Source organism: Rhyacophila brunnea, unplaced genomic scaffold (genome assembly GCF_057557595.1).
Source record: "Rhyacophila brunnea isolate RB1 unplaced genomic scaffold, BYU_Rbru_1.0 scaffold_5, whole genome shotgun sequence".
Taxonomy (NCBI): Eukaryota; Metazoa; Arthropoda; class Insecta; order Trichoptera; family Rhyacophilidae; genus Rhyacophila; species Rhyacophila brunnea.
This window is the reverse complement of record NW_028233170.1, coordinates 47773654-47793771: the sequence shown is the minus strand read 5'-3', so window position 1 is coordinate 47793771 and position 20118 is coordinate 47773654. Positions and strand designations below refer to the sequence as shown.

General features: G+C 33.7%; 2 protein-coding genes across 2 annotated transcripts; both read left to right on the top strand.

Annotated features, from left to right (window-relative positions):
• The first annotated feature begins 1120 nt into the window (after nucleotides 1-1120).
• Nucleotides 1121-11160, top strand: LOC147066511 (uncharacterized). Its single transcript, XM_085956211.1, has 4 exons — nucleotides 1121-1669; nucleotides 7527-7754; nucleotides 9453-9761; nucleotides 11011-11160. Exons 1-4 carry the CDS (start codon nucleotides 1121-1123, stop codon nucleotides 11158-11160), a joined length of 1236 nt encoding a protein of 411 aa, XP_085812337.1.
• Nucleotides 11161-11405: 245 nt separating this feature from the next.
• Nucleotides 11406-13788, top strand: LOC147066510 (uncharacterized). Its single transcript, XM_085956210.1, has 2 exons — nucleotides 11406-11793; nucleotides 13292-13788. The coding sequence occupies exons 1-2, from the start codon at nucleotides 11406-11408 to the stop codon at nucleotides 13786-13788; spliced, it is 885 nt and encodes a 294-aa protein (XP_085812336.1).
• The last annotated feature ends 6330 nt before the right edge of the window (nucleotides 13789-20118 follow it).

The following is a 20118-nucleotide window of genomic DNA, read 5'->3' as shown; positions in this document are numbered from 1 at the left end:
ACACACCAGTTAAAGAAAGCGTAATGCTACTTGGCTAATTTATATTTTACAGTATTATAAATAATCAATACTTACGTAGATACATAAAAATATTATAAATAATATTACTTATAATATTACTTATATGGCCCCCACAAAGGGGGGGCTGACAGGGCTCTATCCTGGGGGCCCGGGCTCAGGAAGGGCCCGGCATGGCGAGTCGACCAAATAATTAGCATAAACACAAATCACAAATTCTCTCAATAGTAAAAAAAGTCGCCTGCAGGCTGTTTTTCATTAATAATGACGTTATTATTTCAAATTATGTGGTTGTACGATACAACTTTTAATAGTGTATCGATACTTGACAACTCCATAATTCAATTGGATGTATTAATATATTATGTAGGTATAAAAAAACACTAAAATACACATTCATTTTACCGCGTACAGTAGACTATTTGGAAAATGCTATTGTAGAGCGTCACACTGCCTTTATCTTTAGTAATAGGTAGGAGGGGGACGCCAAAGATCCTAGCCTGGGGACCCGCTTCAGGATGTGTGAGCCATGATTACTTATATAAAGATCAACTGACAATAATAAAAAAAAACCATTTTAAAAACGTGTAGGTATTTTTTGAACGCGCTCATCTTATTAATTCGTTTTTTTTTATTATTTTTTCTATCAGTGAAATTTTGTCTCTCGAAGATATCGGATGGATTTTCGAATAATAATTGTAGACATTCATAGTTTAGAATTTAGATTATTATATTTTATTTTATTTTAAAAACATTGGTTCTTTTTAACACCAAGAAAGCTTGTCATATTATGGTAAATCAATGGTAAAAATAATCAACAAAATATTTAATGAACGCGTTCAACGAACGCACATTTTATATATTTACAATTATTTTTTTATAATAATTGTAAGTTTATTGTTGATATTTTCTTCTGTTATTTTTTTAGTTACCTGCATATAGAATATATTTTAAAACAATTTATAGTAAAAATTATATTAAATTACATTTGTCGTCAGATAGCCATAGTAAAACTACTACAACAGTGTCACTGCGTTCCACCTTATCCAGTTTTACTATAAAAAATAATACATGTTATATTTTGATATTTAATTGCACTTATATGTCAAAGGATGAATCTGTGGATGAAGAAAAAGCCTTGAGAGTTGCCAATTTGCCCGTCATATGGGTGCTTGGAGGTCCCGGATCAGGGAAATTGACCATAAGCAAGAAGATCGTTGACAAGTATGAATACACACATTTGTGTGTGGAGTATTTACTTCGCACTGAAATCGCCAGCCAGTCGGAGACCGGAAAACTCATCGAGGACAAAATGGCGAAGAAAGAACTAATTCCAGTGGATATAGAGTTGAAAGTCCTCAGAAACGCCATGTTAAGTAACGTAAAAACGACAAAAGGATTTCTTATAGACGGATACCCAATAAACAAGGACCAAGGTGTCGCATTTGAGAACGAAATACTCCCTTGTAGTGTTATATTATATTTTCAAGCGAAGGACGAAGTACTGCTGGAGAGAGTATTAACCCGTACTGATACTTTGGGAATGCCACATATGGAACCCGAGAGTCCTCCCGTCATCCAAGCAAGGATTCAAAATTTTTTGGTAGCCATCAACGATATAATTGCAATGTTTGGCCATAAACTAAAAAGGGTAAGCATATTTAAAAATAATTTTATAATAAAATGAATCCCACAACCAGCACTTAAGGGCGGACGTGCTCAGCGTGGGTCAAAATGGAGTTTTTTTTTCTATTTTCAAAGCATGATCCTCGACATACCATAATTGTTGTAGATAATTTATTTATATAATTTTGAAGCCTTATTATCCTTTATATTTATTTTAAACATTTGATGACTGCATAAAGTATTTTTATTACATAAAATAGTATTCTTTTAAACCTCTCGCTCTAATGTTTTAGAATATAGTCATATTTCAGTACATAAATGTGCAGTGGTGTTAAGATTTTTTACATTTATTAATTTTTAAACGCATTTATAAAATCATCAGTATAATTTATATCGACATTATTATAGTGAAATATTTACGATAAAAAATTATATTGATAATCTCTGTCATCCCAAATTTGACAAGAATTAGGCATTTTATTTTTCAAAAAATGGGCAAGATTAACACATTTGAAGATAATTCTAAAGATACTAATTATAAGCTATGTTTTTGACCATTCAAGTGTGATAAACATCATAAGAATAATGATTGCTTTATAATAATTATTGACCTAAGAATAAGGTAGTGTTTTTTTTAAATACGTCATGGCATTCCCCAGTGGTTAAGCTACAACATACGGCCGTAGCCATAAATTGACAAACTATAATTGAAGTAGGGAGTAAAATGATGTAAACGCGCGTGTTTGAACATGTAAGTACCGTTTAAAAAAAATCGGTTAGGTACATGTTCAAACACGCGCATTAACATCATTTTACTCCCTACTTCAATTATAGTTTGTCAATTTATGGCTACGGCCGTATGTTGTAGCTTAACCACTGGGGAATGCCAAAAGAAATGGCGTATTTCAAAAAAACATTACCTTATTCTTAGGTCAATAATTATTATAAAGCAATCATTATTCATAGGATGTTTATCACAGTTGAATGGTCAAAAACATAGCTTATAATTAGTATCTTTAGAATTATCTTCAAATGTGTTAATCTTGGCCATTTTTTGAATAATAAAATGCCTAATTCTTGTCAAATTTGGGATGACAGAGATTATCAATATAATTTTTTATCGTAAATATTTCACTATAATAATATCGATATAAATTATACTGATGGTTTTATAAATGCGTTTAAAAATTAATAAATGTAAAAAATCTTAACACTACTGCACATTTATGTACTGAAATATGACTATATTCTAAAACATTAGAGCGAGAGGTTTAAAAGAATACTATTTTATGTAATAAACATACTTTATGCAGTCATCAAATGTTTAAAATAAATAGATTATCTACAACGTTTAAGGTGTGTCCAGGATCATGCTTTGAAAATAGAACAAAAGCTCTATTTTGACCTACGCTGAGCATGTCCCCCCTTAATTAAATTCATCATAACATAATATGCTGACTATAGATTTATTTTGTGTGAATAAATAATTGTTTGAAATTTTAAACTCCTCTTTGTGGAAGAAATACCAATGCATTGTGCGACCCCATCCTGAAGTATCGCATAACAATATATTATTATAGTCATTACACCAGTCGTAAAAAACATAGAAATACAGTATTTTTCGTAATCACTGTGGAATTTTAATTTTCCAAAGATAATAATATCTAAATATTGTTTACAAGATTACAAACCTCGTTCAAAAAATCATATACCTACTTTATAATATTGAAAAAATATTATTATGCTCAGGTAGTAGTACCCACCCTCTCCTATCGTAAGACAGAGATTGTTCAGAAATAATTAAACAAATATAAATATGTACTACTTATTTTCAGATTTCAGCCGAATTATCAATAGACGAGGTTTTCGCCCAAGTCGAAAAAGAAATCGACACAATGATTTCCGAAAGAAACGAGAAAGCTACGGCGAAACCTTACTAAACTTATTTGACTGAAACTAATTTAATTAAAATTTTTTAGTGTTTCACGTTTTATTTTATTTATCTATTTACTCATTAATATTTGTATTGAAAAGAAAATGTACTGAAATTCAATTATATTATGTAACTACTTAAGCACTTGTATATATTTTAATGGAGATGGAATTCAAACATAATAATATTTAACAAGTAATAAAATCACACTGCTTTCGTAGGTACTTACTAATAATAAATATGCATAGTTGGAAAGTGTTTTCTTTTGAAACTACAAACAATGACAACAGCCTTGAAACCTATCCACAAATTATTTGGAAAAGTAGAATACCCGTGGTATAGTATAATATTTATTATATTATGCATATTACAGGATGTTTATATATTAATGACAATTAACAATGCTAATAGTTTTATTACGAGATCATCCTTAGATAAATTATAGATAAAAAGAGGTGATTTTTTACTGTTAATTTTCCTAGGGCAATGCATATAAAAATAATAATATAATTAATAATTATTCTAATCTATATCAACCATATATAAATAATTAACAGAATGTCGGTATTTTACAAATTTTTCATCGCGTACTGAATAGAAACAAATAATCAAAAAAAAAAAATTTTTAATAGGGACCCGATACCTATCTGTTTATATAGGTACAATACAAACCTACAAACTTATCTGAAGAATGGGATGGGGGAGCCACTGTCGAAAACTACCCAATCAAGACTCGTAACTGGACAAAATCTGACATTTGAATGAAATTTAAAAAATGGGTCCTATGGGTTCGTAGTTTCATTTTTGGCCATTCTACAGATAAGTTTGTAGGTCTGTAATACGGTAATTATTTGAATAAAATCACAGTCGTCTCAACAATCATTAAAATGGCCACAATCAAGGATTTACAATTTTGTTCTAGAATTAGCTTCCAGACGTGTCAAAATTATCTGTGGTTTTATTTATTTCGATTTTTAAAAACAGAACATACAATCCTCTTTTGTTTTATAGCCGATTCTTTGACAGATCAATTCTTTTAGAACCGAGGTGCAATTTTATGATATTGAAATTGTGATTGATTTGCAAATGTGTGTGAAATATTAACGACATTGTAGTTTTATTCGGTAAACCTTTTACTTATTGGAGCCATTCTTATGAAAATAATGGGTTGTTTATTTGGTAAAGACACGGTGAGTTTTTTTTTATTTATACAATATATACATTATGTATATTTATACTTATATCTATCTATCTATTATCCTGTCACGCCCCCAGCATTGGGGCATCAATCAATTTTGATGAACCGTTGCATTTTCATGTACCGTTAGATATCCGTCATCGTTTAGCCTAACCATGAATTTGTTAAAATATATTATGTCAATTTGAATATATCATACAGGACCATATCCGGTCCGGTTTAGAAAATCTCTTATCAATCTTAATATTATTTGGAACTTCCAACTGGCTTGAGCTTTTCCACGTTTTATCTTCAATATATTTGGTAATCATGAGCTTATGCAAGCTGTGATCCTCTGTGGGTGATATCTCTAAAAACTATAAAACAGGAAAACCAGTAACGGACGTTTAGGTCAGTCACATTAGACATGTTTATTACTATTACCTACCTAATCGCATAGTTATCAAATTTGTTATTTTACAATATTCGTTAGGGATAAAAATGTACGTAATTTTATTCTGCTTTGTCCATTTCCGTTCCTTATGCCACGTTCTCACGTGGCGATTTTTGTCGTCTGTATGTTGAATGACAGTTGAAAGTCATTTAATAAATGGAAACCAGGCGTATATTACCACCATGCAACTCTTCAAAGAATCCTTCGCTATTTTATTTTCTTGCATTATCCAGGTTCGATATTACACTTTACTAATACGAAGGATTTGACTGAAGCTTGCAAATTGGATAATGTTCGCGTGCATGTCTGAACGTATCAAAACTGGAGCGACTTCTGATAATCTGTGAATTATAAATACTTCATCGGGAGTTATTGATTTCAACAAAATTAATTTGTCTTATTTAAAATTAGCTATAGGCATATTTCAGCCGACTTCCCAAATGTGTTGCGCATCTACTTCATTCACATCATTTTTAATTTTTTTAGTTATTCTTCAAATCCCGGGACTTCTGCCTATTTCAGGGCCTTTACTATATCCCCTTTAGCCCAAAGTACAAGCGCGCACACAAAAAAAAATGTTACGGGGGGATCCATCCATAAAGCGTCAATGACATTGAGCTACTTTACGCGCTGCTTGTTGGCGAATTGACAATCTGCCTGTAAAGTTGCCCAGTGTAATCATCGAACAAGCTAACAAGCAGATTGTAAACAATCTACCGAGAAAAGTTGAAAGCCGGTCAACTTTACACGCTACACGTCGGCGTAGAGCGTAGTAGCGACCTCCCGGTAAAACTACGTTCTGTCAAAATAGTCGCTAGCTTGTTGGCTTCTCACCGAATAGAAAGTTTTGTGTGTCATCATCACAATCGCAGTAGCTGAATCGCCCGCTTTTAAATTCGCCAATAAATACCTCCTAAAGTAGGTCAAGGTAATTGACACATAAGTAATATTTTCATTCTTGTCAATGCGGTGAGAGGGGGCAGGATTAATGAAATCTAACAGGTGCCGCTATATTCCGCGTTTACCCCGCCTAGTAGTACTTATGGCCCCTCGTCACTTCAACCGTGGACTCTCGCATTTTTCCGGTGTATTCCCCACACCAGGGCACTCCGCACTTTGAGTACAGCAATAAAGACCTCACCTGCACCTGTAACGACAGGTGCTCAACTATGAGTTATTGCGACCAGTCGCATCTGGAAGTGGTTGGCGAATGCGCTTGGCCTAATAGTCATATTTTATAGGATCGTCAGTGTCCGTTTATGTCGTCCACGCTTGTATTTTAGAAATACCGCACCAGAATATTAAAACAAACATTGGATGCCTCAGATTGTTGTACCAATTCAGTCTTCAACTGAAAAACGCGTTGTGTGTCGGAGAAAACTGAGAGGAGAGGGGCTAACCCACAGAACAGATAATAAATAGAATACCAATAGGCTATATTCAATACACCGCATGGTGAAGCAGGCTTTTGAATGTGTGAGTGTCCTACAAAAATGAAGCACGCATTATGCACGTGCAATAGTGTGTGTAATACACCAACATTAAATGAGCGTAAATGCATAAACCGAGAGCAGTTTTCAGTATTCGACGTTAAACGTATTCTAGACACATGTTTAAGTTTAACCCGGATTCATCCTTACTCGAGTCGGTTACCTGCTATCGCCTTACCCGTTGTGTATTTCAGTTCCCATTATTTCTGAGTTCCCTGGGCTAACCCGTTGATAAGGTTAATCGACAGCGAAATTATCCGGGCCACGAGGTCCTGACGAAGGAGAAGTAATATTGCATTCACCTAAATAATTAGTATTATTTTCCTTCCTGTGGGGGGGGGGGTGTACGGAAACGAACCCCCGTTGTATACGCGCCTGCAATATTAAATCCAGCCCTATTAGAACAAGTGGCAGTAATTATTGGTCAGACGTAAAACTGTGGGTCTGAGACACATTCCACATTGAGTTAAAACCTGCTCCAACCATATCTATTTCGATCGTCAGCTTTCTTTCCGAAATGTTATATATTGTAATGTGTAGCTAGTTGATAGAAAATGAAAATTGTCCCTATCAGTATTGATTATAATATACTTAGGTACATATTATTATTAATATTATGACGAATGACAGGAGTTTGTAAATTAACAAAACTTCAGTCAAATAATTAATATTCCTGGCAAACATCTGAGTAGGTATATAAACCGAATGTATTGTATAATTAGTATATAATTAGAGTTACAATAATTGGTTAGCAATTATATTACTGATGGCAATATAATTATGTACAATAATAACCATAATTTATATTATGACCATTGTATTGCACAGTCTCACAGAGATGAATACGACATGAAGGCTGTACAAAACACTCCGGTGATATTCGTTTCCGGTGTGCCGGGGGCCGGAAGCCAGACGGTGTCAGAGACGCTTTCCCAACTGACAGGATATCACGTGATCAATCCAGGAGACCTTATCAGACTCGAGGCGACCAAGTATACCACGCTGCGGGGGACTTCCATCGCGAAGATGATAGAGCAGAGGATTAAAATACCAGAGGTTTGCGGAGTTCTTTACAATCTTAGATACGCGTTACAATATCATAAGCAATAGCCCAGTGGTGGTTTAAGGCTCTTGGAGCCAACTAACGGTCTGTCACCATGACTATATTAAATCAGTCAATTTTTAGTTAAAACACATGTAGGCATTTATTAATTTATTTTATGGTGTTAACTGTCAATTCATGGTGGAAATGAATTGCATTACCTATTAATTTTAATAAAACGCAATTTTACAGTATTAATTATTCTACCATTATTAAATTACACTAATTGAAAATGTCTTTCTGAGGCGGACGAAACCAGTTCAGTTAATATTTTTTAAAAGTGGAATAATAATTATTACCCGTTATAAAATTGTTTTTTTATTTAAATTAATAATATATGTAGGTATGTATGTAGTATTTTTATTTTATATTACAAAGTTTGTTTTATTGAATTCAAGTAATTTGCGTAAACCATTGATTTGCCATATGGCATAGGTACCTATTACAGAATATGCCTTTAGCTAAATTCAGCTAGGTACTTAGATTTTATTTGGAGAGCAATTTGGCGTATTAGCATTAAATAGTATGTAGCCAATGAGTATCGACTGATTAGTAGGGACTAGGTTGTGGTTTTCAGACAATGAGATTTTGAAGGTGGGCAATGTACGATTTTCGTTTGTAAGAACAATCAAACCTCATTGGAATACACAGATCGACGTACGCACGTATCAGTTTCATGAATTATGTATTTATTTCATGACAGGCTTGGAGACCATTTGCAAAATTTAGCCATTGCCATGATACAAGCTCTCAATGATTATTATAAGTAGAGTAATATACTTGCGATGCATTGGTTTTTCCATTCAGATTGTGAAAGAAACGTATGTATTTACGTAAGTATCACATCCCAAAAAATCTATGCCTAGCATTGATATAATACTACTGGATGAATCATATGCTTCTTAAAATGACGCCCAATTTTCAGCGACTCGGCCAGTGTTAAAACTTACTGTTTTAATATCAGCGGACTTAACTCGATATAAGCTCACTTAATATTTGTCTCGAAAACGACCTGGCAATAATTATGAGTAAGCCCGATCTAGCTTGCATCTTACTCTAACTAATAGTCAGCGCATGATGACTAGCTCTGTCCGCTCACACATGAATTTTTGGTAGCTTGCAAGCTTTGGGTTGCAGACACCCTTAGGGTCACTATTCCAAGAACGCAAATTTAGTTTTACAGCCAGGGCAATACGGGTGAAATTCGGGAATCCATGTTAACGGTCTTAACGCATTATACCTACAAGAAAATATTATAAGACGATATTCGCAATATCTTCTTTTTTCTTTTGTGGTACATTTTTAAAATGACACTTGTATGGGAACTCCTCATCTAGTAGTATATCAATGATGCCTAGTCAACTTTACTGTAGGTACATAAATATGTCCTAATAAAATTCATTAAGTTTCATCAGACCTACCTGTATTGAAACTGCTAACTTAAAATGGAGTAGATATTTTGTTGACAATGAGTTAGGTAGGTAACCACTTATAAGTTAAATTGTTTAGAGTGGGTATAATTTGCAAGCTGTCAAAAGTCGGTTTGTTTGGCGCTGTTGGTGTAACAGCCTCCACACATTCCACAGAAGATATATAAACATTAACATCTTATGCAACCACGTGAATTGTAAATAAACTATTTAAATTCACAGGAGATCATTTTGGACCTCGTGAAAGAAGAAATGCTGGAAAACTCTGATTCGCAAGGATTCATCATTAGCGGATTTCCCAAGAGCAGGCGTATGATGTCCTTGTATAAGCGCGAAGTGAAGACGCCTGAGAAACTCCTGTCGCTTCAAGTTGCTGATGAGATTGCCATCATTCGACTGCAAAGGAAGTTGGCTGAGCTTGGAATGTCACCAAAGGAGATACTCGACGCCCAGAACATGGTGAAGACCGCTGTTCCAAGAGTGAAGAGAATTAAAGAGACATTTACAGCAGGATCTGTCGTCACAGTAATTGTTTTTTTTTAATATTTTTAATAATATTATCTTTCTTTACTTTTTACGATTCCTGTCCAATATTTTGACTTTTGAAGCCATCTCTTTCCCCGTTAACACTTCCTGGACATTGCTCTGCTCCGTCGAACTTCTTTGACTGATAAGATTTTCTGTAGCTATTTGTCGTGGTGTATGATATATCTAGATACTCGACGCTTCTTCTTGTTAGGTGACCAATGAGCCCTTGGCGCTTTATTGATCTTAGTTAGTTTGAGGGTACAGTTTCTGGGTTGAACCAATTAACGCCAATTAAATAATGAAAAGCATTAATTATTTTTTTAATGCTATCTACGTTTATTTTATTTCATAACAATCAAATTTACGTATGTAATGATTTTCACTGTGGCCAAAAAATCGCTATAAAATATATACAATTATGTATCTTGGTAGGTAGCAGTAGCGAAGGGTGGAGGTAGGTTGTTAAGATCCGCCATAAATAGTGCATATTAAACTTTATTAGTCAGTCATACGTAGGATTTGTTTTTATTGAACTAAGACTACAATTTTATTTATAGATGGTATTGGTAATTTTTAAAAACCAATTAAACCCTACCTAAACCAAAACATAATAGTTTTGGTATACTTTGGGCGATACGACAAAATTTTGCACACTTTTTCATTCATTCTTATATGTTATCGTTGTATTAAGAATACATATTACAAATTTTGTTGGTTATTTTTTTAATTCATTAAGCCCTGCTTAAACCAAACTATAATAGATAAAAAATATTATTCTATCTATATAACATCGAATGTTATGTGTGATTTAATTGCACAATTTTAGATATTTTATAGATAGACCAGTATTTTTTGACTATTATTTATTATGGCTTGGTTTCGGGGCTTACGTAATTGAATTTTAAAAACTAACCAACACCGTCTGTAAATTATTGAAGTCTTATTTCAATGAAAACAAATACGTATGACTGACAAAGTTTAATATGCACTATTTATGGCTGATCTTCAGCCTTCTTCCACACTTTTTAAATGATCTGTTTCATAATGAAATGTTATGTAACTTGATGCGATGTAGATATTGTTTGAGATTGCCACAGTGTGTTCTTTCCTCTGCAACGAGCCCGAAACGTCGAGGAAAGAATGAGGAAAAACATGTGCCTGTAACCCAAAAATCTAATACGATAATATTAAGTATGACGTATCTAGGTATGTTTGTTGATAATTTTAAATGAACCTTTTTTTATTTTTTAAGGTGAACAGTTCTCATGGAAATTTAGAAGCTCTGCAAGAAACGATCAGGACGGCTTCCGATTCATTCAAAGATTTATTGAATACACCTGAAAATATGCATTTATTGAATTTGCCTAACTTGTCTAGTACTTTACCTTGTCAGTCAATATAAAACGATAATTATTACTGTTTTATGTCATATTATACTTAGATATCAAATTGTCATAATTATTACTACATAGTTTGAGTTGGCATGCTGATTGGCTAAATAAATAGAAATAATTTTCGTAGAATTTATGATATAATATAAAAACCAGTATAAATACTAACTCTACTATTCATAGTCTGATATTCAATGTCGATTCCCGTAGAATACTGTGTTTATTATATTTTTATTTATGTTTGAGATGTTTTATTATGAACAAAAGGATTAGTTTAATCATTTTAGCCGGGTTTTTGTTTGAATCTTTTTTTGTGCGCTGCAAAGAAAATGAGTGCGCGAGAACTGGTGAAAAAAATCTTCCGGATTTTTATTTATTGGCCACTTGCCACCGATCTAAGTTGAAGATAAGCGCTCAAGCAGATCGCCTATCTTTGGAGATGTGTAAACGATTCGCACACGAAAGAAGAGGAATGGCTATTAATTTTAGTCCTGCAGATAGAATAAACAATATCGGGAGGACGTCCACAAAGAAGAAAAATCTTAAAACGTGTATGGTATTGTCTTGTCCAGAAACAGAAAATTCTACATCGCTTATTTTTGATCGAGCCTACGACTATTATAGCATGTTTTCTAATCCAATTCGTAAGTATATATGTTTTCGTCAGAACTGACTTTAATATAGATCTAAAGGGGGCACAGACCAGGGACCCAAGTTGGCAGGGCTCCCATTGCCCTTTAGTCGGTTAGTAGATAGTAATTATTATACAGTTTTATAAGTTAAATCAAGAAGACTCCGAAAAGCCAAAAATGTCTCAATTATTGTGATTTTTTTTCAGAAGTTGGGAGCCCGATTCTAAGTGTCTTTCTAACGTTTGAATTTCTTGGAGAATTTTTCTCAGTATGGTAAACATACCTTCAACGCTTCAACTCATTGGAAAGATGAATGTCATTTTCGAATACATCTAAAAGAATATTGTACCTACCACGCGACAATTGACACCTTAAATTTAAAATTGCAAATTACATCAGCAAGGGCCTTTGCTTCAATTCGGGAAGAATTTCCAGATGAATTATTCAATATTGGGTCATCAAATATCTCCATTCATTAATCATATCATCATATACATATCACCAATATTTTATCTTAAAGGCTTCAAAGCTTCAATTCGGCTGTCCCACCTTGTTTCGCTCAATGGTTTGAGAGTAAATATTGGGATACGGTTAGATAAAACTTTCCAACGGCGTGTCAACCCGGAGAAATAATTATATATTTGTTAAACTATATTAATATAAATTGCTGAGATAAAAACATATATGTACGGTCTCTTTTTATCTTGGATTAGCTTAGACCGCCTACCTGGAAATGTCGCAGTTTTAACAAAAACGGTCGATTAAAAAATAAAAATTTTGATTAGCGATCGGAATTTTTTCCACAAAATGAGGTCGCGATCAGTGCTTCATATTTATGCTGAGTGCCGACAACTCAATAAATGAACTGGATTTATTTAAAACTCGGTAAAAATACACGGAATACCCTTAACCCTGGGGTTCCGTGGAAACCACTTGGGGAACACTGCTGTAAAAAACCACACTGCCCTTAACCTTAGCGATAGGTAGGGGAACCCGCCATATATCCTGGCCTGGGGGGCCTGCTTAAGGATGTGGGGGCCATGATATTATATACCAAATGATTCTCCTCGATTTTCCGCCCTTCAAATAACTGCCCACCCCGCGGGACGTCACTGCAGGTAGTGTTTGAATGTTTGGCAGCAAGAAAAGAACATGTGAGATTCAGACAGTTGAAGTAAACTTTACTGACTTATCGAGTAGACTAGGCTACACCTTATACTGGACATAAGAAAGTAATAGTAAAATTGTGTCAGATTGTTCATGTTGATTGTCAGATTGTTGATTTGGAAGTGTAGGCGACTCATTTAGGTGTTGGCGTCGCTTGGTAGGTATTATCAAATGACACTAAAACCATTCCAAAGTGATTTCGTCGTAAGGGGAATAAACTTGTCCTTTACTAGTAGTAGACATACGTAAAAATCACGTGGCACCTACAATCATTGCTGGAATATTTGGTTTGTATAAAAAATACGAACAGGTAAAATTAATTTGTGTATTTGTTACATTTTAGCGCTAATCAATTCATCTTGTCTGGACGGAATTGGTGTATTTTTTTTACAATTTTCTCAAAAAGAAAACCAGTCACAGGCCCAAGAAATGTGTAAAAAGTTTGGGTCTGCTTTGGCGGACGTAGCAACAGAAACGCGTACAAATGCCATATCAACTTTAGTAGATACTCTTTTACCATCCAGCGCTCTGAAGCAAGCTTTCATCGGTATGGACGACATAACAAAGGAAGGGCATTTTTTAAGATCCAACGGTGAACCATTGTCTTGCACGACATATCGTGCTTGGGCGCCAGGTCATCCGAAATATCGTCATCCTCACCAGGATTGTGTCACGATCGACTCGAATAGGATGTGGCGACTGGTCGATTGTACCAAGAAGATGCCATTTTTATGTGAAATATATCCAGGAGGATGGCAGTCTTATTATGACGTCGATTATTACGAACCAGTTGTTAATAATTACTGTTTGGATTATGATATTGCGAGGATAGAAAATTAAAACTTTACTTCTTTATTGATAATTGTAATAGTTTACAATACGCTAGCCTACTATTAGTTTGTGACACAGACCAATTATTCAAATAACTTCAATACTTTGTGGGAAACGAGCATTACATGTACACATGCTTACTACCACGATTGCGTTTGGCTTAGAACAGCGGTCTCCAACCTTTTGGACTTCGCAGACCACTAAACTCAAAATCTTGAATCCCGCGGACCACTACCACCTATTTTTTCCACACTAATAGTTAGGTATAAAAGAGTCGTCTGCATAATATTATGATATTATAATGCCCGAATGTGCAAGGACATAGAATTGCAAGAGTGGCCAAAAAAATATAATATAGGTACGTATAATCCCAACGACCCAACAGCATTACGTCGATTGCCAAAAATTTGCAGAAATGGAATGTGCACTTTGGAAATATAAGCTTGAAGTCTTAAAAGACCACGACCACAAAAACGTTATGGAGTTATGTATTTTTAAACATTATTTAATAATAAATACCAATAATGATGTTATAAATCAGTACATTAGAGGATAAACCACGGAAGTCCAGTTTTTACCGTTTCTGAGTTAAATATGCAGAAATTTTTATTTTATTTCATTACACAAATGAATGAAACACTGAAGTCCATAAGTAGTAAATTAACCGATATAGCTAATTAAAAAATCAATGAAGTCCAATTCACTTTAGTGCGTAAACAACAGGTGTCCTTTTTATGATGTTTATGCTCTAAGAAAAATGTTAATAAACCATTATAATAATTCCATAAACACGGAAGTCCAACAAACGTTAGGTAGGTATATATTATACATACTATAATTTTCGTTTTTCTTTGTAGAAATCCACACGTGCAATCAGATTTCGACAAAATTTGGACAGTAGACGGGGGTCGACAAGCCGGAGTGCGTGGTCAGGGTCTCAAATTTCAGATTTAACCCGTTGCACCCTGAGAATAGTTTTACAGTTTTTGCGGGAAAAAAGTCGCCGCGTACAAGGTCTTGAAACGCAGAAGTTAATGCTGCAACCCCCATGTTTTATTAAAAATCTAGCTAGAATGTGTACATTTAAAAAATATTGGCGTTCATTTCAGTTTGATCGGAGGTCAAATGGCAAAGTTAGATGCAAATAATTGTGTTATTAAAATTAATAACCGGCAGGTCGGCGCGGGCGACGTGTTACGAGTAGATCGGAATGCTTCACTCACGGACAATAATTGTATGTAGTGGCATCAGAGCCGGAATGCGTGGTCGGGGTCCCGAATTTCAGTTTTAACCCGTTGCACCCCGGGACAGTTTTATAATAATAAATTGAATTTGTACTACTTTTTTAGATATTTAAATGCAATAAAATGTACAAAAAAATAAAAATCTAAAATATCATATTTTTTTACTTTTTTAAATTTAATCCTTTACACTCTACGTAACTCCCGGGAAGCGCCGGGTGGTACAGCTAGTTATACATAAATAAGTATTACAAAAATGTTTGATTTATTCTTCAAAGAATATAACCACATGAATTAACCCAAAATTGTGTCTCTATCGCCATATACCTATTCAAAATGGATTTTCAATAAAATTAAATAAAAATTTAATTCGGGTTTCATTTGCTAAGCAATGATACCTGTGACGCCTGCGATAGCCTGCGTCTTAAAGATGTTAATTATTATTTCTTTTGAAGAAAAATAAAATTCAAAGACTTAAAGAATTAAATAAGATTGATATAACTCTTGCAAAAGAAAAATTTACCAGTATGAAAATAATAATGGTTGACTTGGAGAAGTGTTTATCTACTCCATATAGTTTCCATCTGAGAAAACTGTGGACGCTGAATTTTACAATTTACGATGATGCAAGTGGTGAGTGAGACACAACACTGATGTGGATGAAATAAAAAGTGAAGGGGTGGCAGTAAGATCGGCTGCTACTTAATGAAATGGGCATTTAGCAATGTTTTAGCAAATATTGAAGAGCTGACAATTTGGTACGATAATTAATTGCCATGGCCAAAATAGAAATATCATGATTGTTTTTTCATATACTTACCTGGTTTTTGAAAACTATTCCTACGTTGAAAATCATAAATCACAAATTCCTATTACGAGGCCACACACACATGGAGATCGACACTGACCACTCTATAACAGAACGTCAAAAAAGATGCTCAACTCTATGCAGATAATTGTTACTCCATGGGATTGGGTTCAGTTCGTAGGGAGATGTAAAAGAAACAAGCCTTTTAAAGTTATTAACATGGAGTTAAATGATATAAACAATTATTGCTCTTTGTATGCATCATCTTTAGCTCCTTTTGTGGCACTAAAAAAGAATATTGATGGCACACCCTCTTTATTTCTTTTTTATTTATATCTTAAGGGGACGCTCTACAGAACCGGCCTTGAGAATTGAAAATATGATTTTTTTACATGTGGTCCATAATAACTGGTCTACTAGTTAATATAAAAAGGTTGCCGCCAATGCTTGTCTCAATAAACTCCCTCCAAGTGAAGCTTGTGAAGTGAAGCTATGGGGTGACCAAAAAATAGTACTTTCTAATAAACGTTACTAAATTCAATATGTTTATCAGTTGTTTGGTGGGAAGTATTGCAACTTATATGATGGGTATGATAACTTTTTTGATTATGTGTTAGCCACGATATAAACTTAACAACATATTAATAACTTTTTGATCTGAAATTGTCCGAGAACTAAACATACGAAGGATGTTGAAATACATATCTACCCACATTTTTATTTCATGGGCTATCCAAAAAACATTACTAATGAATAGTGTTTATTTGTAATGTTTAGGACCTACGTATTAAAAATAATAGGTATTGTTTAATTCTAACGCATATTTTAAAAAACGTAGAATTTAGTGTCTGCCTATTATAAAAAGGAAGTGACTTTTTATTGCCTGCGCAACTTCACTTTTATACTAGTAAAACAAGTGGTAGGTAGTACCATTATTGTATGTAAAGACAATGGGCGAAATAATTTATATCATGAGTGTCTAAAAATAATTATTAACATGCAGTCACTACACACATTATTTTTTTATTCGCCCATCCGACTGGCGGGCGAATAAAAAATGACGCCAGGGCTGTCGACGCAATTAATTATTTTGTACTTTTTAAATTTTATTTCTAATATATTTTATTTAAGTTTTGTGCATCTAATATCCACTGTGGTTCACGTAGTGGCATGGACCTGTTGTTTCTGGGGTCAACTAATTCAAGAAGTAAACACCCATGATAGACTTTTTCCAGTTTTAGTTGCATTATATTCCAAAACTCATTTCCGATTTTATAAATGGAAATTTCTTGGTGTACATAGTAAACAAACCTACGAATAAAAAAAGACAGGAATGAACATACTGATTCATCGCAATAAAAACTGGCAACCAAATTCGCCATTTTGGAAAGCGACGACTTTGCGTAAACAAATATCGCGTGGTCTGCACGTGTGCGATAAACTTAAATAGGTAATTTTGTGTATTTTATGTTTTTTTATCATGCATTGTTGGCCATATTTGCCGGCCTTTCTTCATTGTCGTGTTTTGTACACATGTTCCTTCCAGTTTTTTTTATTCATAGAAAAAAACAGTATGTTCGTATCGTATTATTTTCTCGAAATCATAAACATACTATAATAGTATTTGAGTATCAACCTATGCTCAATTTGAATTAGGTAATAATAATAAAATACCCGTAGATATATCAATAGTATGTGTGCTACGATATCCACCCAAGTCATCAGTATGTACTTGCACAGGTTTGATTAAAAACTATGATGAAATTAACATTTAAAAAATATTAATTCATGTATTATTTTGACAACCCTGTTTTCTGATCGGTGGACACTTGCAGGTGTTTATCAAATAATAATTTGTAAGACGGCCGACAATACCAATAACAATAATGTTTATTTTTTAAATAAAATCTCCGATGATTAGTGATTTTTGCGAAAATATCGATTTAAATTAACGTCCTTACGACGCCGAGGTCCTTTTTATACTAGATTATACTTCAATCTCCTTCTCTTGAGCCCCCTCTTAAGATGGCGCTAGTTATCTACGTTATAAAGCGAAGTTCTCCGATGAAGATTTCCAAACTGTGGACCTCCGACCTCCGACCTTCTCGCTCGCTGTAAAACGCCGCACACTTTTTAAAAGAACAAATTTTCCCTCGTAGATGCCAAGTCGCAATGGCCGACCGGTCCAACTGAGGGTCGAGCCGACTTGAGAAGCTCTTCTCTTTCAACTGACATATGGGGACACTCCCAGAGGATGTGATCGGCATCCTGCAATTCGACACATAAGCAAGTCAAAGATTCTATTAGGCCAAGCTGACAGAGCTTCGAGGCAAAACCACCGTGTCCGGTTAAGATCTGCAAACTATGAAACAATGGATATCTCTAGAATTTCAAGAATTTTATGATAGATTTCCACATAATTCCTCATCAGCTGATGTCCCGGAGAATGACCAGGAATAATTCTCATTGCGTTGATTTGTTTCTAGAGCAATAATAAATTTCAAATAATGTTGTAAGGTACTTATGTAAATTAAAAAAAATATATAAGTAATTCCTTTTCATATTTAGACTTGCTGAAATATTTTGTGTATTTATAATAAAATAATTATTAATACTTAATATGATGCATAATCAATAAAAATAATTTATACCTATATGGACTTCCATGTATTATCTATAGGTGAAGTATTGCTAGGCTACTACCTAATGGTATTACTACATTATGTGCTAGAGCATAGAACACGGAAGTCCATTGATTTATTAATTTTAAATGATTTGGTCTTTCTATCCATAATATGGTCAAAAATAAATTTAATTATGAATGATACCGTTTACAGACCCTAATTATTGTAGTTATTAAAAAGTTAGAGTTTCAAACATTTAACCTACACAAAAATCACTCTCCTGAACAAAAGTCCAAACGTGACTTCCGTGGTTGATCCTCTAATGCAGTGTTTCCCAACCTTTTTTGGCTCATCACGCTTAATTGTACCACTTCGTAAAAATGATTGTATTTCGAGAAATTTGTTATTATATTTGCATTATAAATTTTATTTTTCCGACCATGTCCGATCCTAATAGGATCATATGGGCCTCCACAGAGTAGAGGTTTATATTAACAGATTTTTGTTTTTTTTACGATAAATGGATGTCAGCCACTTACTCAACCTATTAGGTCCATACCCAGACTCACACACAAATTGAAAAACAATATGTGTACTTGCCAGGCCCAGGATTCGAGCCTGAGAACCACAGCGTGATAGTCCAACGCTTAAGCCACGCGGCCACCGTGGGGTGACTATATTTCCAAGAACTCAATTTATTTAAGTTAAAAAAAAATACCAAAGGTTTTATTTTTTCTGATAAAAATGAGACATTTGAACTTTACATATCACAATGTTTTTTTTTTTAATAAAAGATGCTGAAGCTCATTTCTTGTCGAAATTCAAAACCAGGACATTTAAAGAAGTTTTTTGTATAACTAATTTTTATTAAAAAAAAAAATACATAGAATTAAATAAAATTATTTGTATAAAAAAATGAAATGCGCCGTAGGCAATTTTTTTCCAAAAATTACCGATATTAATAGATAATCTATGTATATAAAATTAATTAAACACGGTAAATGTAAAAATTCTTCTGATGAAAACGAGACAATTCACACTTTCATTTTTACAAATTTACAGCAACGCCGCAGGCAAAATTTTTGTTTTAAATATATTAATATTAATGAAATTGTATGTAAAAATATTTTTATTACCGAAATTTTCTATTTATTATCGAAAATAATAGTTATGAAAGTGTTGCTTAAGATTATAATACATTGTTATCAAGTTATAAGTTTAATTTTTGAACAAATTTTACGAAAATATAAGCACAATAATATAAGCAAAATAAATTTAATGAGATCCTTGTGCTTGTTTCGAAGAACATAATTTTTTGTAATTTGGTTCAAAAGATGTGAGATACACCCTTAAATCTACACCTGCGTCCAATTTGTTTCTATACTTATTTAAAAAAAAAACAAATATGAAGAAAAAGCTCTTTCTACTAATTCCGTACTAGTGAACGGTAATGAAAGGAGTTTTACCTACCATTAAAACTCTTATTATTCTTGTTCCCTTATCCCTTGAGATGTTGATCGTATTTTTCACCTTGTGTTCTTCTGTGCTGGCCCCTTTTTACCCCTTTTCTTCTCGATTACTTATCTCTCTGGTTGCTCATCTTGTTTTACCGGCTGGCAGGACTGACGCTTCTATCGTAGCGTGCTTTGTCTTTGATTCTTCAATT

Bases quoted from the DNA above. Each gene is read 5' to 3' on its own strand.
- LOC147066511 (XM_085956211.1), top strand. From the start codon at position 1,121: ATGTCAAAGGATGAATCTGTGGATGAAGAAAAAGCCTTGAGAGTTGCC. The intron at 1,670-7,526 runs GTAAGCATATTT...TGTATTGCACAG, and splicing joins TTGGCCATAAACTAAAAAGG to TCTCACAGAGATGAATACGA. The intron at 9,762-11,010 runs GTTTTTTTTTAA...TTATTTTTTAAG, and splicing joins GATCTGTCGTCACAGTAATT to GTGAACAGTTCTCATGGAAA.
- LOC147066510 (XM_085956210.1), top strand. From the start codon at position 11,406: ATGAACAAAAGGATTAGTTTAATCATTTTAGCCGGGTTTTTGTTTGAA. The intron at 11,794-13,291 runs GTAAGTATATAT...GTTACATTTTAG, and splicing joins CATGTTTTCTAATCCAATTC to CGCTAATCAATTCATCTTGT.